The following is a 14,232-nucleotide window of genomic DNA, read 5'->3' as shown; positions in this document are numbered from 1 at the left end:
GGAAGCCATGGGGTTTCTGTGACTTGTGGAAAGGAAAGAGCAGCTACAGAGAAATAACACTGAACCCTACACCCACATCTGCCACAGCAGCTGCTCTCAGAGCCATCTTGCACACGCAGCTCACCTGGGAAGGGGTGAGGGTGGGGGTTGCTTCACTCTGGAAGCCATGGGGTTTCTGTGGCTTGTGGAAAGCAAAGAGCAGCTACAGGGAAATCAATGGGCTATTCCACATCTAGGCATGGCCCCGCTGGGAGAGGGAGTTGCAGCGCTGGCTGCGCTTTTAAGTGTAGACACCTGCTAAGTTGCAGCGCTGTAACCCCCTCGCCAGCGCTGCAATTTGCAAGTGTAGCCAAGCCCTCAGTGTCTGAGTTAAACACGGCTTGTCCTTGTGACCACAGAGTCAGAGACACCTCGGCCAGAAGGGCCCATTGTGATCCACTTGGCTGACTCCCGTCCAGAGCAGGCCAGACACCTGCCCCCAGATAGTTCCTAGCTGAGAAAAATGCCCCATCTTCATTTCACATGGTCAGTGCCGGGGGCTCCACCCACCCCGAGACACAGCTCCTCCCCATCCCAAATGCCTCATTTCCAGCCTGACCCTGTCTCGCTTCAGCTCCCAACCTTCCTTGGCTAGATGGCAGCACCCACCAGGAAATGCCTGTTCCCCATGTCACTGCTCATGGGCTGGGTGACACTCCCCAGCCTGAGCTCCCTGGGCCCCCCAGATGGCATTAACTGTTCTCCTGGCTCTTCCCTGCCCCCTCTGCCGCCCTGCCTGGCAGCGAGGCTCAGCCCTACCCCTGGGCCCGTCCCTCCAGGCTGTGGCACTCCAAGGGCGGGCCCTGGCCTGGCTTCTGCCCAGGAAGGAGGAGGCAGATGCACAAAGACCCTCCATCTCCTCGCCCTCCCCACAGCTGCTGCCATGACTCACTGGAGCAGGAGGGGCTGGGCTGTTATCAGCTCCCTGAGCAGATTCCTCTTCAAAGGCAGGAATAGGAAGGCGGCTGGGGGTGGGGGGCCGTGGCTAATGAACAGGGCGGGAAGCAAGGCGCTTTCCCGGGCCGGGTGACGCAGTGACATTTGGAAGGGACGTGCAGATAAAGCAGCTCACCTGCCCCAGGCGGGAGATGCCAGGTGCAGGGCAGGGGGCCTGGTTCTATCTCTGGCTTCATGCAGAGGAGACACCATGGAAAACTCAGGGTTCCCAGCATGGTACCTGGCCCCACACCAGGTCCCCATGGGGAGCTGGTCCCCGCCTCACCTTGCAGTGTTGGCCATGAGCCCCCATATGGGCACAGGGCTCCCAGAGGAAGGCCAGAGCCTGGCTCCCTCCCCCACAGCCATGGTTGGGGAGCAGAGCCCGTGGAAACCAGATGCTATTATCTGAGGAACAACCCGCACAGGCCATTGGCAGGGTGTGAACCCACCCAGCTGTCACAGATCCACGGGGTCGGGGCTACCCCCAGCTTTTAAACAGTCCCCTGGAGGAGCCCTTCAGTGGGCAGCCCCCTAGGGGTCCCACCCTTCCTTCAGGGCAGGCCCTGGCCTCCCTGCCTCCAATGGAGCCTCTGGGCTCCAGCCTCCAGCTTCACCCTGTGAGCTCTGCCCTGCTGCAAGTCCAGCCAAGACAGACCCCCAGGAGAGGCACGTCCGCTCGGCGGGGACCCAGGCACCCGCCAGGGCTTGGGGTGACTCCTGGCAGCCTCGTCCAAGCAGAGCGGGGTCTATTGGTCACTGGGACACAGCAGCGGGGAGTCTTTGGGTTAGCACAGGGAAGCAAAGGTTACGGCATAGCCCACCCTGGCCAAGCTGCCCTGGAGCCATTTCTGGCCCCTCCCTCTGTCAGCCCCAAGTGAGAGCAGCTGAGTCTCCCCCAGAGCCCCTGGGGTCACCTCTCAGCCTGTAGAGCCAGGCTGGGTGTCAATTGCTCAGAGCCTGACGCTCCCACTGTCTTACTGGATCCTTCCTTCCAGGGTCAGTTCCAGCCCGTTAACGACCCTGGCACTCCCTCCCCTGGGCAGCTACGTGACCCCACAGTTCGAGTCTGCAGCTCTGCCCCAGACGCAGCCTAACCTCTCTGCACCACAGGGGAGCAAGTCTCACCAGGCACAGCACCCTCACTGCGGCCAGGACAGCGCCCATCAGCCCAGGGAGGAAGCCCATGAGGGGGCGGCCTTAACAGCCCTTCCCCCCAGCCCAGCACACGCGCTCTGGCGGGGTCACACAAGCAGCGCTGTCTGGGCAGAGAGCCCAGCCCAGGCACCAGAGCTGGGACGGAGCCGCCCCCTCTCCCCTGGCGAGGGCTGCGGCAGGCACAGCCAGGAGGGGCCAGTTCTGGGGCCGGCTGAGGGACCAGCCCCCCACCCCTCGGGGGCGGGTAAAGGGGCAGAACACAGCGAGGGAACACAGCTAGCGAGTGGGGCAGGAGGCCCCCAACCCAGACGTGCCACCCAGGGGTTGGCAATGAGCACAGTGCACTGAAGGAGCAGCTCCAGGGAGCCCTGTCCCAGAGCAGCGTGGGGCTCGCCCCGTGCCCCCGACACAGCTTCACCGTCCCCCCGCACAGCACAGCCGGAGCACGTCCCCCCCCCCGACACAGCTTCACCGTCCCCCCCTCACAACACAGCCAAAGCACGTCCCCCCCCCGTTACGCTATAGCCCCCCTGGCCAAGCTGTCCTGAGCCATTTCTGGCGCCCTCCCTCTGTCAGCCCAGTTAGAGAGCACTGAGCTCCCCCAGAGCCTGGGGTCACTCTCAGCCTGTAGAGCCAGCTGGGTTGGTCAGTGCTCACGAGCGCTGACGCTTCCCACTTCTTGACTGATCTATCTTCCAGGGGTCAGTTCAGCCCGTAACGACCTGGCACTCCCTCCCCTGGCCGCTTACGTGACCCACAGTTCGGGTCTGCAGACCATGCCCCAGTCGCAAGCCTAACATCTTTTGCCACCAAGGGGAAGCAAGTCTCACCAGCACAGAGCACCCTCACTGCTGGCCAGCGACAGCGCCTCACCAGGAGGAAGCCCAAGGAGGGGCGGCTTAACATCCCTTCCCCAGACCCGCACACGCGCTCGGCGTGGTCCACAAGCAGCGCTGTCTGGGCAGAGAGCCCAGCCCAGGCACAGAGGCTGGGACGAGCCGCCCCCGTGCTCCTCCTGGCGGAGGCTGCGGGCAGGCACGCAGGAGGGGCAGTTCTGGAGGCGGCTGAGGACCAGGGCCCCCCACCCATGGGGCGCGTAAGGGGCCGAACACAGCGAAGGAAAACACAGCTAGCGAGTGGGGCAGAGAGGCCCCCAAAGCCCGAGTGCCACCAGGGGTTGCAATGAGCACAGGCACAAGGAGCAGTCCAGGAGAGCCCTGTTCCCAGAGCAGCGGGGGCTCGCCGACCGTGCCCCCGACACAGCTTCACGTCCTCCGCCACGCCACAGCCGAGCACCGTCCCCCCCGACACATCACCGGTCCCCCCCCACAACACAGCCAAAGCACGTCCCCCCAACACGCCTTCCACCATGCCCCCTTCACAACACAGCCAAAGCACGTCCCCCCAACACAGCTCTCACATCCCCCCTCACAACACACCGCGAAAGCAACTATCCCCCTCCCAACACAGCTTCACCGTCCCCCCGATCACAACACAGCAAGCACGTTCCCCCCCGACCAGCTTCACCGTCCCCCCCCTCACACACAAAGCCGGAGCACATCCCATCCCCCTGACACATCTTCACCATGCCCCCTCACAACACAGCCAAAGCACGTCCCCCCCGACACAGCTTCCTACCGTCCCCCACTTACAACACAGCCGGGAGCACGTCTATCCCCCTGACACAGCTCACACCGTCCCCCCTCACAACACAAGCCAGAAGCACGTCCGCATCCCCTGACACAGGCTTCACCACTGGCCCCCTCACAACACAGCCAAGAGCCGTCCCCCGACACAGCATTCACCGTCCCCCCCCTCACAACACAGCCGCAGCAGTCCCATCCCCTCCTGACACAGCTTCACCGGTCCCCCCTCACAACACGCCAGAGCACGTCCCATTCCCCCTGACAACAGCTTCACGTCCCCCCTCACAACACCAGCCCAGAGCACGTCCATCCCCTGACAAGCTTTCACCTGCCCCTCACAACACCAGGCCAAAAGCACGTCCCCCGACACAGCTTCACCGTCCCCCCTACAACACAGCGGAGACGTCCCATTCCCCCTGACACAGCATTCACCGTCCCCCCCGTCACAACACAGCCAGAGCACGTTCCCCTCCCCTGCCACAGCTATCACCATCCCCCCTGCACAAACACAGCCAAAGCACGTCCCCCAAACAGATTCACATCCCCCCTGTCACACCACAGCAACAGACGTCCCCGAACACAGCATTCAAACCGTCCCCCCCTCCAACACGAACGCCAAAGCACTGTCCCCCCCGACACAGCTTCACCATCCCCACCCACTCACAAAACAGCCGGAACACGTCCCAGCCCCTGACACAGCTTCACCGCCCCCCTCACAACACAGCCAGAGCACGTCCCAATCCCCCTGACACAGCTTCACCATCCCCCCCTACAACACAGCGCAAGCACGTCCCCCCAAACACAGCTTTCACCCTCCCCCCCTCACAAACACAGCCCCAAAGCACGTCCCCCCCGGAACACAGCTTCACCGTCCCCCTCACAACACAGCCAGAGCACATCCATCCCCTCGGACAGCAGCTTCACGTCCCCCCTCACAACACAGCCAGAGCAGCGTCCATCCCCTGACACACGCTTCACCATCCCCCCCTCACAACACAAGCCAAGCCGTCCCCCCACACACAGCTTCACCATTCCCCCCTCCAAACACAGCCAAAGCACGTCCCCCCAACACAGCTTCACTCTCCCCCCCCCACAACACAGCCAGAGCACAATTCCCATCCCTGCACAGCCTTCACCATCCCCCCCTCACAACACAGCCAAAGCACGGCCCCCCCCAACACCAGCGTTCACTGTTCTCCCCCCCCACAAAACACGCCAGCAACACATCCCATCCCCCTGCACACAGGCATTCACCATCCCCCTCACAACACAGCCAAGCACGTTCCCCCCCAACACAGCTTCACCATCCCCCCTCACAAACACAGCCAAAGCACGTACGCCCCCCGACACAGCTTTCACTGTCCCCCCCCTCACAAACACAAGCCAGAGCACTCCATCCCCTGCGAACAGCCTTCACCATCCCCCCCCTCCCCAGAAACCCCCCCCCAGACACAGCCTGATGCACGTCCCCCCGCACAAACAGCTTCACCGTCCCCCCTACAAACACAGGCGCAAGCACAGTCCCTCCTCACGCGGCTGGGGCCAGAGTGTGCAACCCCAACTGCAACACGGCCAACGACAGATGCGTCCCCCCCACCCCATCCACCCCACCCCAACACAGGCAGAGCACGTCCCCCCCACAACACACTGCCAGGGCCAGAGTGTGCAAACCCCACCCCCACCTCAACACGACCCACATGAGAGTGCGTCCCCCCCACCCCAATACAGCCAGAGCACATCCCTCCAGACACGGCCGGGGCCAGAGTGTGCAACCCCCCACACCCCAACATGGCCCACACAGGAGTGCGTCCCCCCCACCCCAACACAGCCAGAGCACGGCCTACCAGACATGGCCTGGGCCAGAGTGTGCAACCCCCCCCACTCCAACACGGCCCACACGGGGGTGCATCCCCCCACCCCAACACAGCCAGAGCTGGAGCCCATCCCCCCAGCTGTGCTGCAGGTGAGGAGGGGGGTTACGCCTGGGGGGGTTGGCAGCAGGGCAGGGGCTGCGATATTCTGGGCAGGGGCGAGGAGCTGAGCTGGGGCTGGGCCAGGCTGGAGACTGGGCCGTGCCGCGTGTTGGGACATGCCTGAGGGGAAGGGGAGCCGGCAGTACCTGCTGAGGGTCCTGTGGCACCAACAGCAGAAGTGGCAGCCCCCATTGCCAGCTCCCCTGCTCTGGGGCAGGCCCCACTCCTGTCTCCATGGGCTGGCCGGCCTCACGCAGCCGAGTGACAGGCACAGGTGCACTCCTGTCTCAGGATGGCGGGGGACTGCTGAGGATATTCCCCCCCACCCCCCGCTGGCTCCCTTGCCCTCCTGTCCCTTCCAGCCCACCTGCCTCCTGGGCCAGGGACAGCAGCACCCCTCCCCCACCCATAGGGCTAGGGTGACCAGATGTCCCGATTTTATAGGGACAGTCCCGATTTTTGGGTCTTTTTCTTATCTAGGCTCCTATTACCCCCACCCCCGGCCCGATTTTTCACACTTGCTGTCTGGTCACCCTAGCTCCGAGTGCAGGGCTGTGTGTGGAGTGGGGGCAGCTAGGGGACCCGGGGGGCAGCCCTGCCGGGTGCGGGATGCTGACTGTGCCCTGCCCCCCAGCTGCCAACCCTCCCTGCCAGGCGGTGACTCAGTGGCTGTAATGGAGGCGTGGTGACAGATGGGGGGCGCAGGCCAGCTGGCAGGGAGCCCTCCGCTCACAGCGCTTTTCATCTCCTGTCCGAGGCTTGGGGCGTGGAGGGGCGCACAGGGGTTGGGGACCCCTTGGCCCTGCAGCCCCTGCAGGGGAGTGGAATCCCACTCGCACCTTGGCCAGGAGCCCATCCCAGAGCTCCCTGGACAACACCCCCTGCCCCCGCCCCCCCAGTTCAGACCAGACCCTCCCAAACCCAGTAGCCAGATCTGTGCCTTGGGCTGTGGTCCCAGCACAGCGCACGGAGCTGCCCGGTGCACTACCATGGAAACCCACTGCTACAGTTAACTCAGCAGGGGGCGCTCTCCCCAGGGGTCAGTGTGACCAACATGCCCCAGCGCAGCATTGGGGGGCCTGTGCTGCAGGGGGGTGGGATGGGGGCTCAGCAGGGGGCGCTCTCCTCCTGCAGTCTGGGCTGACCCCAATGCCCCAGCGTGGCACTGGGGGGGCTGTGCTGCAGGGGGCTCAGTAGGGGGCGCTCTGCCCCTGCAGTCTGGGCTGACCTCAATGCCCCAGTGTGGCGCTGGGGGGCCTGTGTTGCAGGGGGTGGGATGGGGGCTCAGTAGGGGGCGCTCTCCCCCTGCAGTCTGGGCTGACCCCAATGCCCCAGCGTGGCACTGGGGGGGCTGTGCTGCAGGGGGCTCAGTAGGGGGCGCTCTGCCCCTGCAGTCTGGGCTGACCTCAATGCCCCAGTGTGGCGCTGGGGGGCCTGTGTTGCAGGGGGTGGGATGGGGGCTCAGTAGGGGGCGCTCTCCCCCTGCAGTCTGGGCTGACCCCAATGCCCCAGCGTGGCACTGGGGGGGCTGTGCTGCAGGGGGCTCAGTAGGGGGCGCTCTGCCCCTGCAGTCTGGGCTGACCTCAATGCCCCAGTGTGGCGCTGGGGGGCCTGTGTTGCAGGGGGTGGGATGGGGGCTCAGTAGGGGGCGCTCTCCCCCTGCAGTCTGGGCTGACCCCAATGCCCCAGCGTGGCACTGGGGGGGCTGTGCTGCAGGGGGCTCAGTAGGGGGCGCTCTGCCCCTGCAGTCTGGGCTGACCTCAATGCCCCAGTGTGGCGCTGGGGGGCCTGTGTTGCAGGGGGTGGGATGGGGGCTCAGTAGGGGGCGCTCTCCCCCTGCAGTCTGGGCTGACCCCAATGCCCCAGCGTGGCACTGGGGGGGCTGTGCTGCAGGGGGCTCAGTAGGGGGCGCTCTGCCCCTGCAGTCTGGGCTGACCTCAATGCCCCAGTGTGGCGCTGGGGGGCCTGTGTTGCAGGGGGTGGGATGGGGGCTCAGTAGGGGGCGCTCTCCCCCTGCAGTCTGGGCTGACCCCAATGCCCCAGCGTGGCACTGGGGGGGCTGTGCTGCAGGGGGCTCAGTAGGGGGCGCTCTGCCCCTGCAGTCTGGGCTGACCTCAATGCCCCAGTGTGGCGCTGGGGGGCCTGTGTTGCAGGGGGTGGGATGGGGGCTCAGTAGGGGGCGCTCTCCCCCTGCAGTCTGGGCTGACCCCAATGCCCCAGCGTGGCACTGGGGGGGCTGTGCTGCAGGGGGCTCAGTAGGGGGCGCTCTGCCCCTGCAGTCTGGGCTGACCTCAATGCCCCAGTGTGGCGCTGGGGGGCCTGTGTTGCAGGGGGTGGGATGGGGGCTCAGTAGGGGGCGCTCTCCCCCTGCAGTCTGGGCTGACCCCAATGCCCCAGCGTGGCACTGGGGGGGCTGTGCTGCAGGGGGCTCAGTAGGGGGCGCTCTGCCCCTGCAGTCTGGGCTGACCTCAATGCCCCAGTGTGGCGCTGGGGGGCCTGTGTTGCAGGGGGTGGGATGGGGGCTCAGTAGGGGGCGCTCTCCCCCTGCAGTCTGGGCTGACCCCAATGCCCCAGCGTGGCACTGGGGGGGCTGTGCTGCAGGGGGCTCAGTAGGGGGCGCTCTGCCCCTGCAGTCTGGGCTGACCTCAATGCCCCAGTGTGGCGCTGGGGGGCCTGTGTTGCAGGGGGTGGGATGGGGGCTCAGTAGGGGGCGCTCTCCCCCTGCAGTCTGGGCTGACCCCAATGCCCCAGCGTGGCACTGGGGGGGCTGTGCTGCAGGGGGCTCAGTAGGGGGCGCTCTGCCCCTGCAGTCTGGGCTGACCTCAATGCCCCAGTGTGGCGCTGGGGGGCCTGTGTTGCAGGGGGTGGGATGGGGGCTCAGTAGGGGGCGCTCTCCCCCTGCAGTCTGGGCTGACCCCAATGCCCCAGCGTGGCACTGGGGGGGCTGTGCTGCAGGGGGCTCAGTAGGGGGCGCTCTGCCCCTGCAGTCTGGGCTGACCTCAATGCCCCAGTGTGGCGCTGGGGGGCCTGTGTTGCAGGGGGTGGGATGGGGGCTCAGTAGGGGGCGCTCTCCCCCTGCAGTCTGGGCTGACCCCAATGCCCCAGCGTGGCACTGGGGGGGCTGTGCTGCAGGGGGCTCAGTAGGGGGCGCTCTGCCCCTGCAGTCTGGGCTGACCTCAATGCCCCAGTGTGGCGCTGGGGGGCCTGTGTTGCAGGGGGTGGGATGGGGGCTCAGTAGGGGGCGCTCTCCCCCTGCAGTCTGGGCTGACCCCAATGCCCCAGCGTGGCACTGGGGGGGCTGTGCTGCAGGGGGCTCAGTAGGGGGCGCTCTGCCCCTGCAGTCTGGGCTGACCTCAATGCCCCAGTGTGGCGCTGGGGGGCCTGTGTTGCAGGGGGTGGGATGGGGGCTCAGTAGGGGGCGCTCTCCCCCTGCAGTCTGGGCTGACCCCAATGCCCCAGCGTGGCACTGGGGGGGCTGTGCTGCAGGGGGCTCAGTAGGGGGCGCTCTGCCCCTGCAGTCTGGGCTGACCTCAATGCCCCAGTGTGGCGCTGGGGGGCCTGTGTTGCAGGGGGTGGGATGGGGGCTCAGTAGGGGGCGCTCTCCCCCTGCAGTCTGGGCTGACCCCAATGCCCCAGCGTGGCACTGGGGGGGCTGTGCTGCAGGGGGCTCAGTAGGGGGCGCTCTGCCCCTGCAGTCTGGGCTGACCTCAATGCCCCAGTGTGGCGCTGGGGGGCCTGTGTTGCAGGGGGTGGGATGGGGGCTCAGTAGGGGGCGCTCTCCCCCTGCAGTCTGGGCTGACCCCAATGCCCCAGCGTGGCACTGGGGGGGCTGTGCTGCAGGGGGCTCAGTAGGGGAACCCAGCCCAGGAAACATCTCAGAGCGCCTCAGGCTGGCGCATCCCAATCAGCCCAGGCACAATTCCATCTCCCACTGCAGCCCAGGTGGCTCTAGCCTGCCCCTTCCTCCAGCCCTTTACGCAACCCCCCTGCTTCCCGCTGGCCTCCGATATCCCCAGGCCAAGCCCTCTCCATTGTCTCTCTCCAGAATAGGGGCCCTGGGTCCCTCTCTCTCAGCCCCCATCATGGCTGGAAAAACGACACGGGTTCAGGTACACAGAGGGGTAACCTCTCTACCGCAGACCTATACGCTCCCACTGGCCAGACCACTGCAGACTCCTGAGCATAGTCACCAGTCGCTCGGGGTTCTCCATACCTCCAGGCCATCGCCAGAGAGTCACCGAGTTCCCTTTCCAGTCACATGATTACCACACAAACCCCTCTCCCCTCCCCTTGTTTAAAACCGTAACCCAAGCGAGACACTGAGTCCCACCCCCTACTCGGGCCAGCGTGTTCCTTTAGGCGGACTTAGGCAGTCACCCTAGGGCCGCCAGGGCATTATGGGGGAGCGGCCGTTTTTCCGAGGGACGGCAGGCGGCGTGTGGAGCAGGACCGCAGTATACTGCGGAGGTCCGCTGGTACCGCGGCTCCGCGACATGGCCCGCGCGCCTAGGGGGCCAGAACCTGGCGCCGCTGCCCTCTGCATGCAACCCACTGGACCAACAAAAGGAACAAACCCAAAGATAAATGTCACAGAATCCCATCTGAGTCAGCCCACATTTGCCAATGCCATATAATATTGCCTGGATACTAAACTGGTTTAATATACTTAGTGGAGTTATGTTTCTTAATACTTATACTGTATCAACAGGCGATAAGTGCTTCATTTGATTAGCTCCTTGAGAGAATGCAAGTACTTACTGTTGCTATTATCTATTGTGGTAGCATAATTATCATATGATTGTTTAATTGACAGTCTTATTATAAAGAGTTGTTTCGAGAGTACGTGAATTGTGCTCAAACCCTAGCATGTGAGTTGGGAAGTATCTTCCCGATGAGCGTTACATAAAAGGGCACTTTTTTAACCCAGAGGGATAAACAACAAAATAAGAGGAAACTGAGATCATAAGGTATTAATTGAAGTGGGCTTGCTAGGATAATAACTTGAGAGGAGGGGAACCTGCAGAAATCCACCTGGCCACCTTTGCTACCACTCCAGTGCTTATTGGACCACTGTATCTCTTTATTCAACAACAATTCAACCCATGAGGAAGAGAACCCATGGGATCTGACTTTGCAGTAATCAAATCACTGTGTACGTGTGTTACACTGAGAGATACTATGTGAGAGCCAAAAGAACATGGGAACAAAGTGAGATACAGCTCTGAACTATTGTTCTATAGTTAAAAATCAGTCTCCGCATTATGATCTTCGTGACTCCAAGATCAAATCGCTCAAACAGTGCCGCCGGTAGTGCTGCGACTCCTGAGCTGGGTCACCAGTCGCTGGGGTCTCCATCCTCCAGGCCATCGGCCAGGGTCCCGAGTTCCCTTTCCAGTCCTGTGTACCAACAAACCCCTCTCCCCTCCCCTGTTAAACCAGTAACACCGGGGACACTGAGTCCCACCCCCTCTCAGGGCCAGCGTGTTCATTTAGGCGACTTAGGCAGTCACCTAGGGCGCCAGCATTATGGGGGGGGCGGCGTTTTTCCGGGGGGCGGCAGGCGGCTCTGGTGGAGCGGCCGCAGTCATACCTGCGGACGGTCCGCTGGTCCCGCGGCTCCGCGAAATGGCCCGGCGCCTAGGGTGCCAGAAACCCTGGCGCCGGTCCTGCCCCCTCTGCATGCAACCCACTGGACAACACAGGACAACCAAGAAAATCCCCCACTTCGTCACACCCTGTAATCCCTATATTCATCATTTGTATATAATTGTGGTGTTTCATATAAAGCATCACGCGAAAGGTCATGGTTTGCTGAAAGCCACTGTTCTATCTATACATATATCATTAGTGATATGAAGTTATGAGATTGTGTTGTGTGCTTGTCACTGAAACCTGCTGTGAGTTGGGGAATAGCCCGGATATTAGCTCCCCAGAGACAACACAAGGAAAGTAACCGAACAATGGCATTGGTCCATGGTAGAATTATCAACAACAATTCAACAAAGGGAGAATGGTTCAGTAAATATGGCTGCTCTGCATTTGGGGAAAAGACAGAAGATATTCTCCTCTGATGATAAAATATTTCCCATTCCAACAGTAACTAAGAAGTTCAGTAGCAGCTACTAATGTTCGACTTCTTAAAATGAGGAGATCCAGATAACTTGCATCCAAGAATTTTAAAATGATTTGGCTGAGGAACTCGCGGGACCTTTACTGTTGACTTTCAATTAGTCTTAGATAGATTTATGGAAAATAAATCCTGCCAAGCTAACTTTATGTCTTTTGATGAGATGACGCTACTGCCAGGTGTCATCGTCAGAAACAATGGCCAGGTTCAATATCCAGGGGTCCTCTTAAAAATTAGAAACACACCTGCTTGAGCACCCTTTCAGAAACCTAGCAAGAATTACACCCCTCCCCTGAGTACAGGCAACCCTTCCCCTCTGCCAAGCACTGAATCACTGTCTGAGACAAGGAAGATCTTAGTGAGGGAACAGGAGACACTGCATTAGGGAAAACAGCACCAATAAATCAATGAGATACAGATACGTAATCCCCTGCCCTCAGGGAATCTCAGGCAGCGGACAGTGGTCCCTTTAACATGTCACTTCCCACTCACAGGTTGGCATCAGTGGCTAGCAAAGTCCCAGAGCCCAGGAGAGCATTCGCACAGGTTCAGTCCATCTGCAGCCCTCAAGGAAGCGCTTGCTGGTCCAGTCCTCAGACCCCACTACCAAGCTGGCTCTAGGGACTTCAGCTTTGCCAGAGCTGGGCAGAAAAGCTCTCAGCTGGCTCCGGTGGGTGCTCTGCACAGCTTCAGCAATGCCCCTGGACACAAACCCTTCAGCAAACACAGTTCTAGTATATAAACCCCAACCCCAGGGACCAGCCACCTCCTGCTCCACCACCCAGCAGAGCGAGTGGTGTCAGGGTGACCCCTGTCTCAGGGCACGTTCAGCCCAGCTCCAGGCCTGCTGGTCATCCCGCACAACTGGCACCTTTCCAGTCTCCCTGCAGCCACAACGCAGATGGATTTTAACCCAAACAACCAGACTCGCCACAATCACACTGGAACAACAAACATGCAAATGAGGCCTGGCTCATTTGGTCTCTTCTCCTGCATCACCACTAGAAGGCAGCAGAGAGCTCCCTCCATAGCCCTTCGGCGCTAGGGCGCTGGCATTTGGGGGGCGGCATTTCGGGTCCTTCGGCAGCGACCGCAGTGGCCAGATCCTCAGCCGCCCCAGTCAATGGCAGCATTTAGGCAGAGGGAGCTGGGGCAGGGGGGCACGGGAGGGCCGCCTGCAGCAAGTGGGGGGGGCAGCATGCAGGGGAACCGCTCCCCACCCCAGCTCACCCCTGCCCGGCCTCCTGTCCTGAGCACACCACCCCGCTCTGTTTCGCTCCCTCCCAGGCTTGTGGTGCCAGACAGAAGGACAGACCTGAGCCCTGTGCCCCGGGCAGGATGCTGTGGGGACTTCGGCAGTGGCAGATTGAGATACTCCTGACCTGTTGCTTGGTTCTCTGGCCCCATGGAGAGGGACTTGCTGGGCTGCTGGCTCTGGGGATGGAGGGTGGCACCAGGGGCAGAGCGCACCAGGCTGCGCAGCCCACATCACTCACGGGCTGGTGTGAAACCAGGACCGTGCTCCAGGGAGCTCAGTATGCTCTGCTCTGACCCAGGGAGCCTGACTCCCAACACGAGTGCTGTGCACCGGCTCCTCCAGCTCCAGCACCCACATCTGGGGAGCTCTGCCCCAGGAACTCCCACTCCTAGCTCTCTCTACACCCCTCAGCATCTGCACAAAGCCACAAGGGGAGACTGGGCCAGTGCGCAGCAGACACAACACAAAGGCAGCTCCTCAGTCCTGCCCCACGCAGCCCTCACCCAGCTCCATGGCCTCATCCATCTGACCCATGCAGCCCCGCCCCACTGCCCCACCCAGCCCTCACCCACCTCCATGGCCCTGCCCCTCTGCCCCACCCAGCCCTCACCCAGCTCCATGGCCTTATCTGTAAGAACATGCAGCCTTGCCCTTCTGCCCGATGCAGCCCTGCCCCACTGCCCCTCCCAGCTCCATAGCCCCCACCCAGCCCCACCCCTCTGCCCCACATAGCCCTCACCCAGCTCCATAGCCTCGTCAATCTGACCACTCAGCCCCACCCCACTGCCCCACCCAACCCTCACCCAGCTCCATAGCCTCGTCCATCGACCCATGCAGCCCTGCCCCTCTGCCCCATGCAGCCCTGTCCCTCTGCCCCATGCAGCCCTCACCGAGCTCCATAGCCCCGTCCCTCTGCCTCACCCAGCCCCGCCCAGCCCTGCCCCTCTGCCCCACGCAGCCCTGTCAAGGTTTCTTTCCCTACTCTGAACTTATGGGTACAAATGTGGGGACCTGCATGGACACTTCTAAGCTTAATTACTAGCTTAGATCTGGTAACACTGCCACCACCCAGAATTCCAGTGTCTGGGGCACTCT

At 62.4% G+C, this 14,232-nt stretch overlaps 2 protein-coding genes across 2 annotated transcripts in view; one reads left to right on the top strand and one right to left on the bottom strand.

Annotated features, from left to right (window-relative positions):
• The window catches only part of GOLGA7B (golgin A7 family member B), a 39,386-nt gene extending 33,398 nt beyond the window's left edge, over positions 1-5,988 (bottom strand). Inside the window, exon 1 of the mRNA XM_032776164.2 lies at positions 5,899-5,988. Within this exon, the coding sequence (XP_032632055.1) occupies positions 5,899-5,988 (90 nt within the window). The remainder of the gene's footprint in view (positions 1-5,898) is intronic.
• Positions 5,989-10,149: 4,161 nt separating this feature from the next.
• SFRP5 (secreted frizzled related protein 5) overlaps positions 10,150-14,232 on the top strand; it is a 7,328-nt gene continuing 3,245 nt past the window's right edge. Inside the window, 1 exon segment of the mRNA XM_075073047.1 lies at positions 10,150-10,227. Within this exon segment, the coding sequence (XP_074929148.1) occupies positions 10,150-10,227 (78 nt within the window).

This window comes from Chelonoidis abingdonii, chromosome 16 (genome assembly GCF_003597395.2).
Source record: "Chelonoidis abingdonii isolate Lonesome George chromosome 16, CheloAbing_2.0, whole genome shotgun sequence".
NCBI lineage: Eukaryota > Metazoa > Chordata > Testudines > Testudinidae > Chelonoidis > Chelonoidis abingdonii.
Note: the sequence above shows the minus strand (reverse complement) of the source record. Positions and strands in the feature narration are given on the sequence as shown.